Source organism: Choloepus didactylus, chromosome 6, assembly GCF_015220235.1.
Source record: "Choloepus didactylus isolate mChoDid1 chromosome 6, mChoDid1.pri, whole genome shotgun sequence".
In the NCBI taxonomy this organism is placed as follows: domain Eukaryota; kingdom Metazoa; phylum Chordata; class Mammalia; order Pilosa; family Megalonychidae; genus Choloepus; species Choloepus didactylus.
This window is the reverse complement of record NC_051312.1, coordinates 4,772,524-4,793,392: the sequence shown is the minus strand read 5'-3', so window position 1 is coordinate 4,793,392 and position 20,869 is coordinate 4,772,524. Positions and strand designations below refer to the sequence as shown.

General features: G+C 54.5%; 1 protein-coding gene across 1 annotated transcript in view; it reads right to left on the bottom strand.

Moving 5' to 3' along the window:
- Positions 1-20,869, bottom strand: part of SHANK2 (SH3 and multiple ankyrin repeat domains 2) — a 624,412-nt gene that overhangs the window by 270,745 nt on the left and 332,798 nt on the right. Inside the window, exons 13-14 of the mRNA XM_037841736.1 lie at positions 15,068-15,237; positions 1,469-1,582 (exon numbers count right to left, since the gene is read on the bottom strand). Of these exons, the coding sequence (XP_037697664.1) occupies positions 1,469-1,582; positions 15,068-15,237 (284 nt within the window). The remainder of the gene's footprint in view (positions 1-1,468; positions 1,583-15,067; positions 15,238-20,869) is intronic.

The window sequence follows — 20,869 nt, the reverse complement described above, 5'->3', positions numbered from 1 at the left end:
TTCCTTTGTGCTTGTCCCCCTGGTGAACCTCACTTCGCCCCAAGTAACAGGAAAGGCCTTTCTCCTCCGACCCACAGCCTTCCAAGACGCAGACTAGTTGTCATGTTCCTATTTTCCCAAGTGGTTGGCAGGAAAATGCCCCTCAGAGGATTTTTTGCTCACAGACCAAGGCTTTGCCCCTCGCCAGGAAGAGGCTGGGCAGCCTGCGTGCAGGGGAGGGTGGGTGGAGAGCAGGAGGGGTGGATGTTGGAGGGGCTAGGAGGTCCGCCCTGTCCCAGGTTCTCGGTGTCCCATCACCACTTCTAGAAAAAGATGCTCCATACACCTGCTGACCATCGAGCCACCCAGCCGCCTCCTGCAGAGGAGAGGCTGCACTGCCTGGTCTAGTCTTCTTTTTCAAGGCTAAGTTTGGGACGTTCCTTACCTCAACACCCCCACGACATGGCAAATGGTATGTTTTCTTCTGGTGCATGAGGCTGAGCAGAGACTCAAGCAGGAACGCTCAGAACAAATGGACGTCCCCTCCAAGTCAAGGGCCCTAAAGGGGAAACTGCCCGGTCCAGGGGAGACCTAAACAACAGGGAGAAGCCACCGTGCTTTCCAGGGCGCGTTTTTAGGTCACTTAATTCTCCCACTTGCCCTACCTGGCGAGCATATAAGCTGGGAACCTCAACGGGGCGAGGGTCACATCTGAGCAGACTTCAGAGGCCTGGAGTCCAGACAAGGAGAAGCGGCCAAGTCAGTGACCACCAAATGTATGTGGCTACTCCTTACGTATTCAACCTGAGCCTGAGATTCTACCAAAATCCAGAAACAGCTCACATTTGGACCGGTTTCTTCTTGTAAGACACTTAGTGTTTCACTTTTCCCCAACACCCATATATTTTTCTCTTGATATATTTTTACATAAGTGGTCTCATCTTAACGTTTTAATCAATTCACTCTTTTGGCAATCAATTTTAAAACAATTTTCAGCAAGTGCTATATTTGGGAGTTCTAACAGAGATGCTGGGAAGATTTTCCACCGTTAACACTGAGCCTGGAGCGGTTTTATTGAGGCATTTGGATTAAGTGGTTCTTAGGGTAGAGATGGGGAGTCTGTACCATAAATGCAAAGCTGCCTGTTTTCTAACAGCAGTATAAGAGACCATGCATGTAATCAACCCCAAAAAAAGTCTTCCCAATTGCTAGAATATGTGATCCAAGTTTTTTTGGAGAGTGTATTAAGCTGCCTTTCAACTAAAAGCCACTACATGCTCTTGTAAGGGATTTCTGGTTTGGACAAAGCCCAGTGGAATTTAATTAAGCCACCTGTTTTCAATGTTCTAGAGAAGTCCTTGTTTTCAAACTCAGCCTTATTCCATAACGCGATATCCAATGCTCGCCGCGTACCATAGGACAGACAACACCAACCGCGGGGTGCAAGGTCAGAGAACATCGTGGGCTCCCCAAACAGCGCCCGCCTTACCTGCCAGGCTGTCCTTCGGCTTACACTGCACCTCCTCCACACACTCGGCCGGAAACCATCCCACGTGGCCGCGGGCACTGCCTTCCCAGAAGCCCCCTTCGCCGATGCTCAGAACTAGAGACAAGAGGGAAAAAAGGGGGTTAGATGGAAGGGATGCAGCTGGCCAGGATGGCGAACAGGAGGAGGGCAGCAGAGAAGGGGGCAGGTGCCTGAGGGCTCTCAGCCAGGCCTGTGAAGCGGCAGCTCTGGTCCACCTGCCCTGTGACAAGACATCACTCCCATCCGCTGTGGACGGGCGGACTGCCTGGCAAACAGGCCCTCAGAGAGGGGGTGCAGTGGGGAGTAGCTGCTCTGGTCCGTGGCCTTGTATGCCAGTCGGCCAAGGGACGAGCGAGCAGGTGCTAGCAGTCTTTCGATTCTTCTCTCTTAACCAGACAACCCAACAACTCATGCATGGCCCCTGGGGACCATCTCTCCGTGTCCCAAATGAGGCAGAGAGTGTGGTCACTGGAGGCCATCATCGTCCGTTATGTCAGGTGAGAAAGAGGGGCACATGAGGAGGGGCGTGCCTGCCCCTCCGAAGCTGGGGGGAGCCCGATTGGGGAAAGAGAATTCACAGTAGAAGACGGAGAAGCAGTGCAAGTGCCGTCTGGTGACCACGTGATGTTACCGCGCCTTGAAATGGAGAGGGCTCGATCGAAGGCTCACGTGGCCAACGTCAGCCCCCTGGGTTCTGGCCCGTTCTCTCGCTGACTTACAAGTAAAGAACCTATTAATTATGCTGGTGCTGACAAGAAGCAGGGATTGCTTCCTGATTTTTGGTTAAAGGAAATAAAAAAGAACTCCCTTTAGAGAGAAGGGGTTGGCAGCAGATCCAACGACCTTGTCCTAAGGGGACAACCCGCCCAGTGAAAGCAGAGGATGAGCCCAGTTCGTCCCTAGGCCACCATCTGCGCCTGCCACACACGGGGCTCGTTGCTGTTTGGTCAGCTCGTCCTCAATGACAGTCATCTTGACCTCGATATTTGGGCCCCAGTTTTGCAGGTCAGGCAACACACACAGGAAATGACCCACACCCCACAGTTCCCCTCACCCCGTCCCGGGTAGGGGCACAGAGGTGGGCTTTGTCGGAACGGCAAGGGTGCAGCCGACTCCCCTGGAAGGGTGGGGAGTGGCCGAGTCCAGGGCTCAGGCCCTCCCTCCCTGGGCTAAGTGACAGTGTCCGGGACGTCCACTGGAAGGCCATCTCCAGATTCAGTGATCTCCACAAGGACTCAGATCTCAGCAAAGTTGTTAAATAAAATTACAGCTTGTTACAGCGAAAGGAGACTGACTGAAATCAGGGATGGAAGGAGACGCATGGGGCAGAGCCAGGAGAGGCTGCTCGCACTTCCAGCTGTCCTGTCCCAGTGGGGTCACGCGGACAGTGCCCGTCCCCCTACAATGCCGTGTGGCAGCGTGCACCGAGTACTGCCAACCGGAGAAGCTCACCTGAGCCTCTGTGTCTGGGGTTTTTACTGGGAGTCAAGTCACGGGGACCTGGCTGACCGCTGGCCTGGCTGACAGCCCCCGAGGCTGACCTGAGCCCTCCAGCCCCACCCAAGCCGGTCACTGTCACCATAAACTCTTGGGCATGGCCCACAAGCTCCAGCAAACACAGACTCTTATCAGATGGGATGTTCTAAAGGCAGACAGGTGACCTCCCGGGAGCCCTGCAAGGGCCAGACCTTTCTCTGGGATATGCAGGGGGTGGACAGCCCAGGCCTGCTGGGTTAACCCTTCCCATGCTTGGGCTCAGTGCGGAAGGCTCGTTCCCCTTCACTGGCGTATTTGTTTTTAAATGTGACTGATGTTGAGCATGGAAGAAGAGAGCAAGCCCAAAGAGATCTGGGGGATGATGTCACAAGGTCTCAGATGCTCGCTGTGCTGGTTTGGATGTATTATGCCCCCCAAAATGCCATGTTCCTTAATGAAATCTTGTGGGAGCAGACATATTAGTGTCGATTAGGTTGGAATCTTTGGATTAGGTTGTTTCCATGGAGATGTGACCCACCCAACTGTGGGTAATACTTTATTTCCACGGAGGTGTGGCCCCACCCATTCATTGTGGGCCTTGATTAGTTTACTGGAGCCCTACAAGAGCTCAGATAGAAGGAGCTCGGGGCTGCAGTCAAGAGAGACATTTTGAAGATGGTCATTAAAAGTAGACTTTTGCTACTCCAGAGTTTGCGTGGGAGAAACTAAAGGAACACCCCCAGACGCCTAGAGGGAAATGTCCTGGGAGAAAGCCATTTTGAAACCAGAACTCCGGAGCAGACGCCAGCCACGTGCCTTCCCAGCTAACAGAGGTTTTCCAGATGCCACTGACCATCTTCCAGTGAAGGTACCCGATTACCGATGTGTTACCTTGGACACTTTATGGCTTTAAGACTGTAACTGTGTAGCCAAATAAACCCCCTTTATAAAAGCCAATCCTTCTCTGGTGTTTTGCATTCCAGCAGCATTGGCAAATTGGAGCACTTGCCAAGGCACGATTTTGGCGACTACTTTGGAGGTGAAGGCAGAGCTCTCAGTGACGAGGCAGGGAGGGGAGTGTGTTTTTCTTGGGTTGTTGGTGCTGGGCTGGGGGTCCCGCATGGCGTCACTCCCTCCGCATGTGGCTGAGCCACAGGGAAATCAATATAATCTCCAAACGGTTTAATCTTCTTTTAATCTGAAGGTGTCAGAACTGCTGAAAGGAGCAAGGACACAAAAGTGCTTTCTCCCATCCCCCAGTCTAATCTCAAAGGCCAGACAAAGAACGACTCGACCCACACTTTTTGAAGGTCAACAGAACAGAAAACATTAGCTTTATAAGCTCTTGCCTAATAATTTGAAGAAATGACCTAAGTGAAACAGACAAAGCAACATCCCAGCTGAGCAGTACAATTGTAACTGTGTCAAGCAATTTCTTCCCCAAATCTACGCTTGCCCCTTGGATTCTGGGCGGCTCGGCTGACCGTGTGCACATCACGATTCCCCAGTGGACTCCGGAATCCGACAGGGTCATCCCGGAGCTCAACCTGGAGAATGGGGGCAGCCCGGTGACCTGCCAGGTGCCGTCCCTCCTTTCTTCGGGGCTGCAAACAGCCACTTTGCCTGTTTTTAAAAGGGCTGGGGGAGAGGGGATGCGTAGGCAGAGGCTGGCCTGCTCGTCGCTGGGACCTCCAGCTCATACAGCTGTGGGAGCCCCGGTCTCTCCGTGCCTCAGTTTCATCATCTGTCAGGCTGGGGTAACACACGTAGCTGGTGTGTTGCTGTGTGCAAAGCAGAGGCCCAGGGACCCAGCGTGGACTAAGGGCTCTGTCACCCCCACTTGCTTCCTTCCAAACTCAGCCGTCCGGGATGACGCACCCAGCTCCGCGTCTAACCTACATCCAGTGGGCACTTCTGGGTGTGTGAGACCTGGAGGACAGGTGAAAGGCCTCTGACAACTGGCCCGAGAGCAGAGAGGTAAACCTGATGAGGCAGAGATGAGGAAGGAAAGGAATTTCCCAGTGCAGGGAACCCTCTGCCTCAGACTGGATTCAGCTCCATCAGGGAGGAAGGGGGAGTGGGGTGGGGCCCCCTGTGGAGGGCAAGGGGGTCCGGGGGACCCGGCTGAACTAATGGTAGCTGGTGCCCTCTTCAGAGGCGGGAGGAAGAGGGGGTGTGTGTGTGAGGACTGGGTGGGGGAGAGGAGAGGAGCCACGACTCTGGGTCCCGTTTGCAGCCCCCTCTGTTTAAACCAAAGACGCAAACGAAGGCCCGTGGGTGTGAGCCCCGCGTGACTCCCGCCAGGCCATGGGGCGAGTGTCTAGGCTTGCACACACGGATTTTGGCTTCTACCCACTTTCTCCAGGGCAAGCTCAGCTGGCTTTCCTGGTGGGAACAGCTGGACCCAGCTGACTGGATGTCCTCGGGAGCACAGTGAGGGGGGGCCAGGCTTGGCTCACCCACAAGTTGTTGCTTTAAGCCATTCCAAAGCATCTCACCTCCTGTCAAGAAGATGTGGGGACAGACAGGAGTCCTCACCATGGAGGGAATCAGAAACAGCACTGGGCTCGGAGTCAGGAGACTGAAGAGTCTTCCACAGAATGTGGAGGGGCCCTGGGGGACCCCACTTTCTCTGTGGCCCCAGTGAACTCTAGAGGCCCACCTTGCTCCTACATGTTACAGCTCAATGCATCAAAAGGGCCCTGCCCCGGGAGCCCTGGACTCGGAGGGCAGACACAAATATGACACAAGTAACCCTAATGCGAAGGAGCGCCGAGATCCACCCCCACCAATCCCGGGCGGCAGGAGGAGGGGTCGGCGATTGATCTGGGCCTCGGGAGAGCCCTGGGAAGAGGCAGCCCTTTGGATGACCAGCTAGACAAAGGGGTGAAAGTGCTGCACCTCGTTAAGTCCCCGACGTTATGTCTATTTCAATATGGAGAAAACTTTACGAATCACCAAGAATGAGCAGCGTATCCACTTGCCTTCTAAAAGCTCGACGTGCTCCCCGAGGGGACAGCTGACATGAATTGGGGGGCGAATGGTGTCCAGCCTGCAGGTCCCTCTACTGAAACCACTTGGGGCCACTCCCCTCCCAGGACACATGGCCGACTCTTGTAAATTGGAAAACAACGACAATGACCCATGCCAAACTAGCTCGGCCACATCCGGGGGCTTGGGCAGAGGCTGTCTCAGCAACAGGTGGTGGGATTTCCACCACCCCTCCCTGCCTCGGCCATGCCCCATCCCCTTCCCACACCCCACCCTCCCTGGCAATGGAGGAAGGACCTACCTGAGTGCAGGTGAGCGAGGAATTGGGAGAAACTCTGGGTCCCTCTTTCTCTCCTTACTCTCCACAGAATCCATCTCTTTGGTGCAAACCCCAGGGCCATATTTGGTTCCAAGCCAGCCTGGGCTTTCCTGCATCTGTGCATCTTCAGTTTAAATTTATCAAGGACTGACTTGGGCCTTGCTGGTGACATAAAGGTGGTGCAGCCTTGGGGCCAGGGCCCCTGCCTTCCCTGGCCTCTCAAACACCCACTCTCCCTACCTTTTTTGCTCCATGTACTCCTCGAGGAAGCTCATTTATTCCTGTGGGTTCCATGAAATTTAAACACCGTGTACTTAGGGAAAGCCTGGCCTCTCGGCCAAGGCCACATCCTCGTTTGTGGCCTCCTCTGGGCATCAACGGCATCATCCCACACAAACATTCCCCACACTGAGTATGGCATCCTGGCCACCGGGCCATGTAAGTGGAAAATGGCATCACCATCCAGCCCCTGGTGGCCCAGGTCAGAAACTTTGGCCCCTTCACCTCAACACCTTTCACAACTAGTCTGCCAAAATATCCAGACGATTCCGTCTCATAAAGTTCTCTAAAGGTAGTGCCTTGCTGCCAGCCCCACTGCCACCTCCATCGGTTCTGTCCCCCATCCGCTATCACCTGGTCGCCCTGCCTCTAATCTGCCCCCATCGGCCCGTCTCAGCGACTGTCGAGGTACAGACCGAACCTGACCGGCCCGCCCCTGCCAGGAGCCTGGGAATGGCTGCCCGAGGGCTCAGGGACGTCCGTCCTCCAGGGTCAACTCCACTGGTGTCCGCAGCTGGCCCCTCCGTCTTCCCGGCAGGCCCTGGGCCTCGCCCACCCTGCTCGTCCTGCGCTTGATGTCCTCAGTGCCCCTGGCCTACTCATTCCCCCCCAACCATTCACTCAGCCATCCACCCACCCACCCATCCATCCACCCATCATCCGATCATCTGTTTATCACTCCATCCATTCATCCATCCACCTGCCCATCCTCCCATCTACCCAACCACCCACCCACCCACACATCCATCCATCCATCCATCCATCCATCCATCCATCATCCGATTATCTGTTTATCACTCCATCCATCCATCCATCCACCTGCCCATCCTCCCATCAACCCAACCACCCACCCACCCACACATCCATCCATCCATCCACCCATCATCCGATCATCTGTTTATCACTCCATCCATCCATCCATCCACCTGCCCATCCTCCCATCTACCCACCCACCCACCCACCGACACATCCATCCATCCATCCATCCATCCATCCATCCACCCATCATCCGATCATCTGTTTATCACTCCATCCATCCATCCATCCACCTGCCCATCCTCCCATCTACCCAACCACCCACCCACCCACACATCCATCCATCCATCCATCCATCCATCCACCCATCATCTGATCATCTGTTTATCACTCCATCCATCCATCCATCCACCTGCCCATCCTCCCATCTACCCACCCACCCACCCACCGACACATCCATCCATCCATCCATCCATCCATCCATCCACCCATCATCCGATCATCTGTTTATCACTCCATCCATCCATCCATCCATCTGCCCATCCTCCCATCTACCCAACCAACCACCCACCCACACATCCATCCATCCATCCATCCACCCATCCATCCACCCATCATCTGATCATCTGTTTATCACTCCATCCATCCATCCATCCACCTGCCCATCCTCCCATCTACCCAACCACCCACCCACCCACACATCCATCCATCCATCCATCCATCCATCCACCCATCATCCGATCATCTGTTTATCACTCCATCCATCCATCCATCCACCTGCCCATCCTCCCATCTACCCACCCACCCACCCACCGACACATCCATCCATCCATCCATCCATCCATCCACCCATCATCCGATCATCTGTTTATCACTCCATCCATCCATCCATCCACCTGCCCATCCTCTCATCTACCCAACCACCCACCCACCCACACATCCATCCATCCATCCATCCACCCATCCATCCACCCATCATCTGATCATCTGTTTATCACTCCATCCATCCATCCATCCACCTGCCCATCCTCCCATCTACCCAACCACCAACCCACCCACACATCCATCCATCCATCCATCCATCCACCCATCATCCGATTATCTGTTTATCACTCCATCCATCCATCCATCCACCTGCCCATCCTCCCATCAACCCAACCACCCACCCACCCACACATCCATCCATCCATCCACCCATCATCCGATCATCTGTTTATCACTCCATCCATCCATCCATCCACCTGCCCATCCTCCCATCTACCCAACCACCCACCCACCCACACATCCATCCATCCATCCATCCATCCATCCACCCATCATCCGATCATCTGTTTATCACTCCATCCATCCATCCATCCACCTGCCCATCCTCCCATCTACCCAACCAACCACCCACCCACACATCCATCCGTCCATCCACTCATTCATTCATCTCTGCCATTTCAAGCACTGTCTACCCTCCAGCTGCCCAGTTCTTCCACACTTACCAACCCTCTGTTAGAAATTCCCCTTATTTGGGCAGTTTTGTTCACACTTTCAGAGTGCCTCTGGGCCCACCCACCGGCACATACGATGCTGTATTTTAGTCTTATTTTCTTGCCTATCAGACTGGGGGCTCCCGGCAAGCAGAGAAACCATCACTGCTCCCTCGGGCCCCACACACGGCCTGGCACTCACTGGGCTCTGCAAGTCTGTGAAATACCCAAGGTCTACTGTGATTCGCGCCACCTCACAGGCACCAGCAGCTTGGGGCCAAAGGACAGAGTGAGCATGGTGAGTGTGAAGCAAGGGGACGGAGGGAGAAAGGGACAAGTCAGCTGATTCCAAATGAGGAGTGGGTGGGTGAGAGACATGGGGAGAGCTTCTGATCTCACCAGAAGAAGAGCAGGATTGAGGCATGGAGGCATAAAAGAATATGGGACAAAATCAGATGCTCCAGTGAAAGCTCATTCAGTCATTCATTTATCCGTGAATTTAATGATTTACTCACCCACCCATCCATTCATCCATACAGGCACCCATCCACCCACCCACCCACCCACCCATCTGCCCATCCATCCAATCATCCATTCATCACTCTACCCATCCCCATCCATCCCCAACCCCCCATCCATCCACCCATCCAGCCATCATCCAATCATCTGTTTATCACTCCATCTATCCATCCATCCATCCATATACCTGCCCATCCTTCCATCCACCCAACCACCCACCCACCCACACATCCATCCATCCATCCATCCATCCATCCGTCCATCCAGTCATTCATTCATCTCTTCCATTTCAAGCACTGTGTCCGCTGCCATGGAAACAGATCAGAAAGAGACACAGTCCTGGCCTGCAAGGGGCCCAAAATCTGTAACAAACAGAAACATTAAAAAATCATCCAGGAGCATAACTATGCAGATTTCTGGGCCCTATCCTCAGAGATTCTGATTCTGCCGATATGGAGGTGGGGAGTGGGCAGGAAATCTCCCCACGTGACTCCGATGCAGGTATCTCAGGGAGCACAGACTGAGAAACTGAACTGGCCCCCAAGTCAGGACCTGGCCCCTGCATCCATAACTAGCAGAGAGTTGGTGGTGAGACAGCACCCAAGGCTGCAAGAGACAAAGCACCCTTGAATTCAAAACGCGGGAGGGTCGCCTGCTCTGGGACACCCTCACCTCAGGAATCAGAGCTGTTGGGGATACGCTTTCCCAGCTGCACAACACTCGGCCGTCTCCTAGGTGTATTAGCACCTGCCCTTGTGGGGCTGAGCAGAGGAGACAAAATGAGAACCAAGACTGAGCTGGGGGCGCCCAGGGCCCTGGGGCCTGCCCTGGACCGGTCACAGCCTGGGGGAGCTGTCTCCAGGCCCCCACTTCTCCGGGCAGGACAGCCTTTAGTTCTCAGGAAACCCTCCCTGACCTCCAGCCCCGGCCTGCAGGCAGCCGGGCCTCCTGTCCCCGGCGTAGGTTCCTTCCAAGTCAAGGGGGCAGAATTCCCACGGAAGCTCTGTGGGCAGAGGAGAACCTCAGCCTGCCTTCTCCAAGAACCGCCAGGCAGGCAGTGAGGACGCCAGCGGCCGATAATGAGATGAGGTGCCGAGGGCTTGGCAGGAAGGGAGAGCAGGCCCCCGGCTGATCGGAAAATGGGGCTCAAAGCCAAACGCGTGCAAACGGCCTGCACGGCCCACTGACATCTCTGCGCAGAGCAGCAGTCAGCCGTGGAGCCTTTGAGGTGTGAGTTTTTGAACGGAGCTCTGTAATTTCTGCTCCGTGGAGACAGACCTGGCTCTTCGCACGCCCCCACTCCCATGGTGCAGGAGGCCTGCACATCGGGATCCGTCTGGCACGGATGTTTCCGGACATGCTTGTTGGAGGACTGCAGCCAAGGAGGTCCTGGTCCAGGAGAAGCTGCACCACCTTCCTTTTTCTGGACGTTTCTATTGAACCTCAGGGGCTGGGAGGAGAGGGGGTGGTGCTAAAACCCCAAGAGCTGCTGGGGGTATTGTGTAGATTCCTTTTTGCCCTCTCCCACAGAGTTCTGCTCAGCCCAGGACCCCTCTGCACCCAGCCTTGATCCGCCTCCTGGACCCCGGCTCTCCCCCCACTCCCCTGCCACCCGCTGATCAGAGGCATCAAGTCCAACCTCACTCCAGTGTGTCATCTCGGATGTGGCACTCACCCTGCTCTTCCCAAATCAGCCAGTCCCCAGCCTCCTCCTTTCCTTCAAACTTCCTCTCATCCAGACTGCAAATCTGGGGTCCCCTTTGAATCCTCTCTCCGCCATTCACTGTCCACCCCTGGTCCCCCATCTCTGACCTGCACAGCCTTCTCCTCCTCCACATCCTCCCCCGGGAGCTACAGGACACATGCAGGGCAAAGAGAACAAGACCACAGCCCCACCGCTGGGCAGGCAGGGGTCTCCGTCCCACAGGGGCCAGTCCACCTGCCTGGGTGGGGTCACAAGACCCTGTACACTGGCCAGGTGAGACTGACCAGAACTCCTGGCACCTTCAAGCCCCCTCCCCACATATCCTGCTTGGACCTCTCAATGCAGGTGTGGTTTACACACCCCGTGGGTCCCCCGAGCCCCAGGCCTCATCTCGACGGTGGGGCAGGAGACTAGGAGGAGACTGGGTGTCCCTTGTCACTCTAGAGAGCACACGCCTGCCTCCTGGACTCAGTTCACACCCACACATACGGACACACATCCACACACACACACATACTTAGAAATGCATGTACTCAGACACACACACACACGCTCACACACAGACACACGTAGTGGACACACACACGTACATGCAAACTCAAGACACACACACACCCGCAACTTGCCCACCTCTTGTAGTATTGACGCTGAGACCCCCCCCAGCCGGGCAGACCTGGAAGTGAAGGGATTTCCTAACATGAGCTATCCTGTCCATAAGGCAGGTTCCTACACCTTCTCCTGTTACCGAGAGAACGACACGTGATCACACGCGTGATGCAGCCCGCACTGTGCCTGTAAACAGCTGGTGCTCACTCGTGTTGGGCTCCGTGTCTATCCACTCATCTATCATCATTGCCAGTTCACAGAAGGACATGACGTCCCAGGGTGTGGAGTGGACGGGCCAAGGCCCTCCCTGCCCCGTCTGAAGGCCGCTGGCCTGGGGGTGCGCAGCAAGATGGAGCCTGGTGGAAAGAAGGCCCTGGGCTGCGTGCAAGGGGCTCGGCTGATTTTGGATCCTGGGCTGGGCAGGGAGGCTGAGGAGTGGGATGGGGTGCAGGGCCGAGATGAGAGCAGGCCAGAGCCTGGCTGTGCCACATCCTCGCTCAGAACAACCACCTCTTATCCAGGCCTCTGGAGAGTGGACTGTGCTGTCTCATGGGGGTCTGACCCACAGGGAGGAGACACGGTCGTTTTTAGTTTAGCCACTCATCCCTCCAATCACACGTGGCTACTAAACGCAGCCTGGGCTGCAGACCTGCCCTTTCCCCAGCTTTCTTGGAACAGAGTCTGCTCCCAGACATGGCTCCCAGGGGCCAGCTGTGTCTGCGTTCACTGTCTATCTAAGAGGAAGGGGATGAAGGGTAAGGGACGGAGAAGACAGGGTTCAGGAAGGTTCTCCAGGCACCTGTGCAGCTGGCCCAGCCTCACTAGCTCTGTTCACAGCTCAGAGACTACTGAAGCCACAGGGGCAGCAGCTCGGAGAGACAGACTGACAGTGGGGCTTCCCTGTTGCGCTACCTGGGCCCTGGGAGTCCGTGAAGCCTCGGGAAATGAGAGAAAGGAACGCAGCAGGAGGTGGCAGGAGAGATGCGGCAGCAATTAAAGGGAGAAGGTGGTTTCCAACAGGCCCAGTTCAGCGGCTGGATTATAAAAAAGGCTCTTGTCCAGAGGAGCCCGTTCACTCAACAGATAGGTTTTAAACACCTGCTAAGAGTGTGAGCACAGCGGAGGGAGAAGAGAGCAGGCAACCCCCAGCTGCGAGACCTGCACACCATTAGTGCGTCTGCCCCACTGCAAGTAATGCCCGTAGGTTCCAATCGTTTAATTTGTAGGGGAAAAAGTGTCTCTCACATGATGGGTTATATTACTGAAATTCAAAATTTCAGTTAATGTAAATTTCTACTTTTAAAATTTAAACATTTATAGTTTAGAAGTTAAGAAAAACATTCCTTTAACTAAATAGGATCAATTTAGGGACTTCTGCACAGGTTCAGTGGACTAAAACCCTACCAGAGAATACTCCTTGCAGAAGAGAACTATAAAGCCTGAAAATAATGCAGAAAGCAACCACTGGAAGGTGCTGGAAAATGGATGGAGTAGATGCTCTCTGGTGGGTGTGCATGCTTGCTGGGAGAGAGGAGAAGGGGAGTCTACAGCCTTTTCCTGGGTTAGTGTCGTCCACAAAGTGGGGCTAGTGGTAAGGGGCACAAGCGGGAAGACCTGTGGTCTTTCTGGCCTAAGGAACCAGAAAGAGGAAGCCAGAAACATGAGCCTTGCAGAGAGTGTGGGATCCCCACAAGGGGACGTGTCCGAGAGAGAGGCTGGCCAGTCTCAGTCTCTGCATGTCTCTGACCAAACAATGCATTTGCACAACAGATTTGAAGCAGCTCAGCTAAAGTTAAAATAACTGAACTGAGTTTGGAGCTGCCACCCAAGCAACAGAGTTTTTGCTTCAAGCCCATCCAAGAAAAGTACCTACAGGAGAAAAACAACAACAATAAAAGCCAGAATCTCAGCTTAACACTCACAATGTCCAAAATGCAATCCAAAATTACCGGACACATGACGAATGTAGTAAATGGAGCACATTCTCAAAAGAAAAGAACATCAAACTGAGCCTGACCCCAGGATGAATTTAATGTTGTAACTAACAGACAAGGATTTTAAAGCAGCGATTTAACCAATCTATAGTGTTGTAAAGTAAAACATGTTTTCAATGCATACAACTCCAACAGAGTAAGTGGAAGTCTCAGCAGATAAAAGAAACAGTTAACACACACACACACTTGGAAATTCTAGAGCTAAAAGTATAATTTCTGAAATAAAAAAAGTGCACAGGATGGATTTAATAGCCAAAGGGAATTTCAGAGGAAAAAGTAAGTGAACCTAGAGACAGATCAATAGATATCTAATATGAAGGAAAAAGATTGAAAGAAAAGAGACAGAGCCTCAGGGATCTACTCGATGCTATCAAGTGATCAAATAAATGTATAGTCGGAGTAGCAGAAGTCAAGAAAGAGAATGGAGCCCCCCTGGATGATGTCATTAGAAACTTACGCCGACCCAGGTGAAGGTGGCCTGATCAGAACACGGTTCACAGAAAGGAACCGAGACGTCTGCCTTCTCAGGCCACATGGCTGGTTGAGTGGGAAGGCAGGAGTTACCCCCCAAGGGTCAGACTTTCTATGCCTCATCCCCCCATGGCAGGTCCCGTGCACGGCAGGGCTATTGTCGTGTGTCCCTTCCCACTGCACCCAGTGAAGTCGGCTTGCCCTTGCGTGTTCCCTCTGGCCCCCAGCTGTCTCTTCTCTAACTCCCCTCTCCGGCCTTCAGCACCAAGGGCCTGGCTCCCACCTCTGCCTTCCTCCCCCTTCCAGCACATGCCATCGCTCCTTCCATCTTTCTGAAGTACATGACCCACCAGCTCTCCCGGGCCCAGAAACCATCGCTGGCTCCCCAGACCCTAACTCCATGGCCCAGCCCCTGTGGCTGTCCTCGCTCTGCAGAATGTTTTCCAGCCGCATTTTGCAGGCTTCTGCTTTGAGAACCCTCCCTCCAACCCGGTGGACGTCCTTCCCTTGAACTCGGCAGAGCTCCAGGCCTTGGCTCTGGCTGGGTCGTCCACCTGGGCCCCCTCCCCAACTCCCAACAAGACCAAGATGCCCAAATCCGACCCTTGCCAGGAACGGCCTCAAGGCCACGTCTTCACGAGGCTCTCAGAACCGGACAGGACTGACGCCCTGTTGTTGTCCTTACCTGCCCTCACCTGCCCCCCTTTTCCTTTCCACGGTGGAATTGTGTTGCTGATGTGTGAATTATCTCCCCTCCTGGACTCAGCGGCAGGGACGTGCGGTGGCTTCCCGCGGGCGTGAATGGAAGAGGCTGACAAGCATCTCTCTGCCCGTTCCTGCCCTTCCCGGGATCTGTGTTTTCCACAGAGGCCCTCGCAGAGGCGATGCCTTGGAGTCTGACACCCCAGCGGGGTAAACTGGGGGTAAACCGAGGCTGCCCCAGAAGCAGGCCCACCGGTGGACACTGACCTTTGACCCTGTCGCCGCGGTGAAGGGGGATCTCGCCATCGACTTGGGGTTGGTATGGCTTGACAACGACAAACACCCGCCCGGGCACCGCGCTGTACAGCTTCCGCTTGGGCCCCGGGTACTCGAAGGCGGAGAGGGGCTCCCTGGTGGCAGCAGGAGCAAACGCAGACCTGGACCAGGCAAAGGGGTAGAAAGGGAGACAGAGTCACGGCACGGGACAGACAGGGCACACTCCGCAGCGAACATCAGAGCTCCTGGTTCCAGGCTGCAGGGGCCGGGGGCGGCGTTTGCGGTTAAGAAACTCAGGTGGAGACAGCGGTGGGCAGCCCTGGGTCTCCAGCACTTGCCTCACTGGGCCGGAAACACCTGACCACGGCCGTTGCCAGGAACCACGATGGTGACCGCGCCCAGCCCACACCCAGCTGACCCCGGTGACATTTTCAGGATGTTGCTTGTATTCACTCTTGCTTTCATGTTACTGATTTTGCAAAGAGCGTGCATTTCCTGACCGATGTAGATGTCTGTCTATGAACAGAACCTTAAACCAAGGCCGATGATGACACCCAACAGCGAGACCCAGGGGAGAAGGGCGATTTCATAGACAAATGTGCAAAATGAATTTTAATAACAAAACGACTGCTTTGTTCTGTTGGGCGACAAAGGCCAACTATTGCTAAAGGGGAACGGAGCACCTTCTTTTCTCATTGGTGGCATTTGTGAAGTGCCACTGTCCATTCTCTTCCCACGATGGGGACCTTTGGAAACAATCTCGTGCACCCGGGTGAATCTGGGCGTGATTTCAGGACGGTGCTTCACAGTGCCCAGACCTGAAGGGCAAGGAAAGCACCTGCCTGTGGTTGTGTCTTCCAGAGAGCACACGGCCACTGGCAAGGGGGCCGGAAGAGGCACGGCATGTGGGGCAGGTTCCGGAATTGGAAGCACACCTGATTCTCAGGGCAGAGGGAAACTCAGGCCACGAATTCAAGCCCACAAAGTCAGGCTTCCTGTGAGGAAGGAGGTGCTCACATTTAGGCAGAATCCACGGGGCAACAAAATTGCAGGGAAAATTCTAGCAGAAGCCAGAGGCCATCACTCACTTCCCAGTGTTTACTGTCTTCTTCTTCCCATGTGTCTTTCATATTTTGTTTAACCTATATGTATCTGTGATAAATGATCTATGGGTTGGTTTGTGTTTACTGAAATTTATAAAACTGTGACTGTGCCATACTTTGTCATTCTCCTTACTTTTTCACTCGGCACCATGTGTCTGAGATCTAGCCCCGGGGATCCATGGAGACTCGTTTGGCAAGCCCAGTCTACACACGTGAAAATGAAGACTTGGAGAGGGAAGAGACAGGCTCGGCTAATCCCTAACTAGACTGCCAGCGGGTGGCAAGCAGGGCTGGACACCAGCTCTCTCTGCCTGACCTCCACACCCAGCTATTTTCTTAAACCATGTGGAGCACAGAAAGCAGGGGAAACCGAGTCGGGGCACGAATGGGGCTTGGATGCTTAGTCTGAAAACAGGGGACCCTGGGGAAGGGGGTTACAGCCCAAGGGGAAGCTCCTGTCTCTGGTGACACCACCCTTCCCCCAGGACTCTCTCCAACCAAGTGACAGCCAAGTGCAGGGGGCCACAGACCCTGAGGGCACAGGGGCTCTGTGTGTGAACCCTGACATGAGGAGGCAGCCTTGGCAGGGGTCAAGTCCCCAGGGCATTGGGTCACCTCCCTCTAACCTCCTCACTTAACCTTCCCCTGCCCTGTCAGCCACAGTCAGGAAAAACCTCCCTGGGGTTTGCCCCGAAGAGCTGGATGTTCACCCTCGAGAGATGCCATTTATCCCCAAATGCCCAGGAGCTAGTAGAGCAGCGCTGGCTACAAAGAGGGGAGTCGTTTGGCCACCTCTTGTCCAAAGATTACAGTCAGGAAGCCAGGTGCCTTGCAGGGAGGACAGCCAGCTGGGCCTGCCGGTGATGCACAAGAGGGTGGGAACACGAGAGCAGCCCCTCAGACCTCCCACCTGCGGGGACCCCTCACCTGCCTGCTGGGGGTTGGTGCATGCATTAGGGTTCTGATGCATCCATTCAACCCGCCTCAGCCGCCCTGACTCAGGGCTGGTTTGGCCCAGGACCCAGGCTGAGAAACGAAAGCAAGGCGAGAGGCCCTCTGTCACCACCAGGGTACAGAACACCACAGGGCTGCCTCTTCTCCAGCTCCAGGCATGGGGACAGGGGCGTCCTTTTAACAAAGGGGATTCCACCAGACTGCAATGGGGACTGCGGCCCAAGGGTGCAGGAGCATTCCAACTGGACCCACAGGGCTTGGACGAGGCTTGAGGGTCAGTAGAGGGTGGTGGGCTCCAGAACATAGGGCACTGGCATCTCTCCCCTCCCTGGACCTCCAACAACCCAGGACAGAGCCCCTGAGCCACCCCGATGCACCTGCCAACATCTACCTGAGAGATGGAGGCAGCGAGGGCAAGTAGGTGGCAAGGCCGGTGGCCAAGTGTGTGGGTTCTGGAGGCTTCTGAGCGGAGTTCCCCTCCCAGGTTGATCGTCCCCTAGCTGTGTGGCCTTGAGTGAGTCAGTCTACCGCTCTGAACCTTGATTTCCTCATCTGTAACATGGCGGTGGGGTGTACCCACCACATGGGGTTGGGGGGAGAATTAATGAAGGAATACAGGTAAAGTGCTGTTCTGGTTTGCTAATGCTGCTATTATACCAAATACGAGAAATGGATTGGCTTTTATAAAGGGGCTTCATTTAGTTACAAATTTACAGTTCTACAGCCATAAAAGTGTCCAAACCAAGGCATAAACATGAGTATACCTTCACTGGAGAAAAGCCGTTGGCATCTGGAAAACCTCTGTTAGCTGGGAAGGCACATGGCTGGCATATGCTTGCTCCTAGGTTGCATTTCAAAATGGCGCTCTCCAAAATGTCTCTAGGCTTAGCTTCTTGGGGCAAACTCTGGGCTAGCATCTCCAAAGCATCAGCAAAAGTCTGCTTTCAACGGCCATCTCCAAAATGTCTCTCTAAGCTGCAACATCGAGCTTCTTCTCTCTGAGCTCTTATAGGGCTCCAGTAAACTAATCAAAACCCACGTTGAACAGGTGGGGCCACACCTCCATGGAAATGGTCCAATCAACAGCATTGATAACAGTTGGGTGGGTCACATCTCCATGGAAACAACCTCATCCAAAGATTCCAACCTAGTCAACACTAATATGTCTGCCCCCACAAGATCACATCAAAGAACATGGTGTTTTGGCGGATACAATATATCCAAACTGGCACAAGTGTCCAGCTCCAAGCTGCTCGGTCACCGCACTTTTGTGGCAGTCACCACCTCTGAATCTGACCGTTGCCCAGGCTGGACTGGGTCTGCCAGAACTTGGGCATGTCCCCGTCCCAGCTGGCTGCTTGAAGTGCTGGTGTGACTGCAGCAGAGACGAGGGGGCTGTGACCAGATGGGGCAGGTCAGCCAAGCCCCCAAGTCAGTTCTGAGGCACCAGGAAAGAAGATGATGCAGAGTGGAGCAAGGTGAGGCAGGTGGGCGTGTGACAGGCCAGAGTCCAGAGAAAAGAGGACGTGAATGCTGACAGTGGCTGGGGGCAGGGCGGGGGTGAGCCAAATGCTGGGCTCTTGGGCTCTGACTTACAGTCACTATTTGGCTGTAAAAGCAGCTGCTATGTCCAGAAGCTTGGGAACCAGATGAGGAACCCATCTCCTCAGAGAAGGAGCCCCCACCCAAACAGGGCTGCAGTGGAGACCAGGACTCCACTGCATCTTCAACAACAATCTGCCTGGGAGACTGAGCCGGCTCAATTTGAAAAGTTTGTCCTCAGAAGAAGTAGAAATCCATTCAATCCTCCATCCATCATCCATCCACCCTCCATTCATTCATCCCACCCTCTAATCCAACCATCCATCCATCCATGCATCCACTCATCTGTCCATTCGTATATCCATCCACCCATCCATCCACCCTCCTCTCCACCCATCCACCTAAACATCCATCCATCCATCCACCCACTTATCTACCCATTCATCCACCCTCCCATCCATCCATCTACCCACGCTTCCAGATAGCCATTCTATTACTCATCTCTCTACCTACCCACCTACCCATCTACCCATCCATCCGTAAATCTGTCCATCCATATATCTCTCCATCCTTCACTTCTCCTGACCACCCATCCACCTAAACATCCATCCATCCATCTACTCATCCTTCCACCCATTCCATTATTCACCTCTCTACCTGTCTACCCAGCCATCCACCCATCTATCCATACATTGGTCCATCCTTTTGTCTCTCCACCCATCCACTCATCCATTCATCTAACAGCTTATCTGCGCATCATCTATTCACTCATCCATTCAAATTTCAGAAGGCCCTAACCGGAAGCTCAAATGGCTGCTTAGTTAACCTTTTGAGGCCTGAGTTTCTATCTAGTAAGGGGATAATCAGGAGTGATGGTGAGAATAAGTCAATATAAGCCCGCTCTACACAGGTGTTATAGAAATGTCTGCACCATCACAACGTCCCTCCTTCAACCGGCAAGTGGATAGCAACACGGGCAGCTCTTTCTTGACCAACTCTGCAGACACTCAGCCCCCCGGCCTGCCTTTCCAAGAATGGGAAGGGATCGCCATGCCATTCTTATGGGTGGGACCACCCACTCAGCTCTAAGCACCAGCAGGAAAAATCCAGAGAAGATACACTGTGCGATCCCACACAAATGCTCCAGCCACTTGTCAACTTGCTGGTCATCTGAGCCTCACAGAGCCCCAAGGAATTGGCAGGGGGTCATATGTTGTCCCCATTTTACAGGTGAGAAAGCAGAGGCTCTGTAAATAGAGACCTAGGATAGGTTCCGAGATGCAGAGCTGACCCTCACGTCATCTCGGCTCCCTGCCCTCAGCCTGGGGCTCCTCCAGGCTCCCTGATCCATAGGGTGACAAACAGCCAAGTGACCAAGGCCAAACCTGAGAAGGCTCATTCCCTGGGGAGTCTGCTCGATGGATGGTGTCAGCCATGGCCTCCACTGGGCTCTTCCGAGACAGCACTAGGAGCAGCGGCCCCTGACCCGCTCAGGAGAGGGGGCCTGGGGGAGCCAGGATGGGCCTGACATTCCACCCACCATCCACCATCAATGTTTGCTTTTGATCTGCCCAAGAGAGCCAGTGGAATTGCAGCCACCAGGCCTTAGCTGGGAGCCAACTCACTGAAGTCTTAGTATCAGAAAACTGGAGTCCAGCAGTGGAGGGGCACTCAGAGGACTCGAATGAGACAGTTCCCAGCTGTTCCAGGCCAACAGGGACCTGCCCGCACACAGAGCTTCGCTCTCCATCCCTTCAAGCTGCAGTCACTCATTCACTCATTCATCCATTCAGCAAGTACCTAGTGGTTGTGCTGTGAGCCTGTGGCTGTGCAGCGACCGCCCAACCTGCCAGACCCAGACGGGCCTCGTGGAGCTTCCACTCGACTGGGGAGAAGAGCCAGCGGACGAGTTGTGTGCCCAGCGGGTCCTCCAGCGGACACAGGGTGGGGACCTGAGGTCTGGTGACGAGCCCGGCAGAGGCCTCCCTGGCAGAGGTTTGGAGGCGGGCAAGCGAGGGCCGGGCGACCTGGGGTGGGGCCAAAAGCCACGGGAAAGACTGAGGGACACTGAGGGTGAAAGCAATTTGCCAGACCAGCGATGTGACAGACGGGCACCAGTCAGCCCAGCTGCCATGTGGGAGCTGGGGGCAGGAGCCCTGTTGGGGAGGCCGCGTGGCCGTCTTGGGGTGTGCAG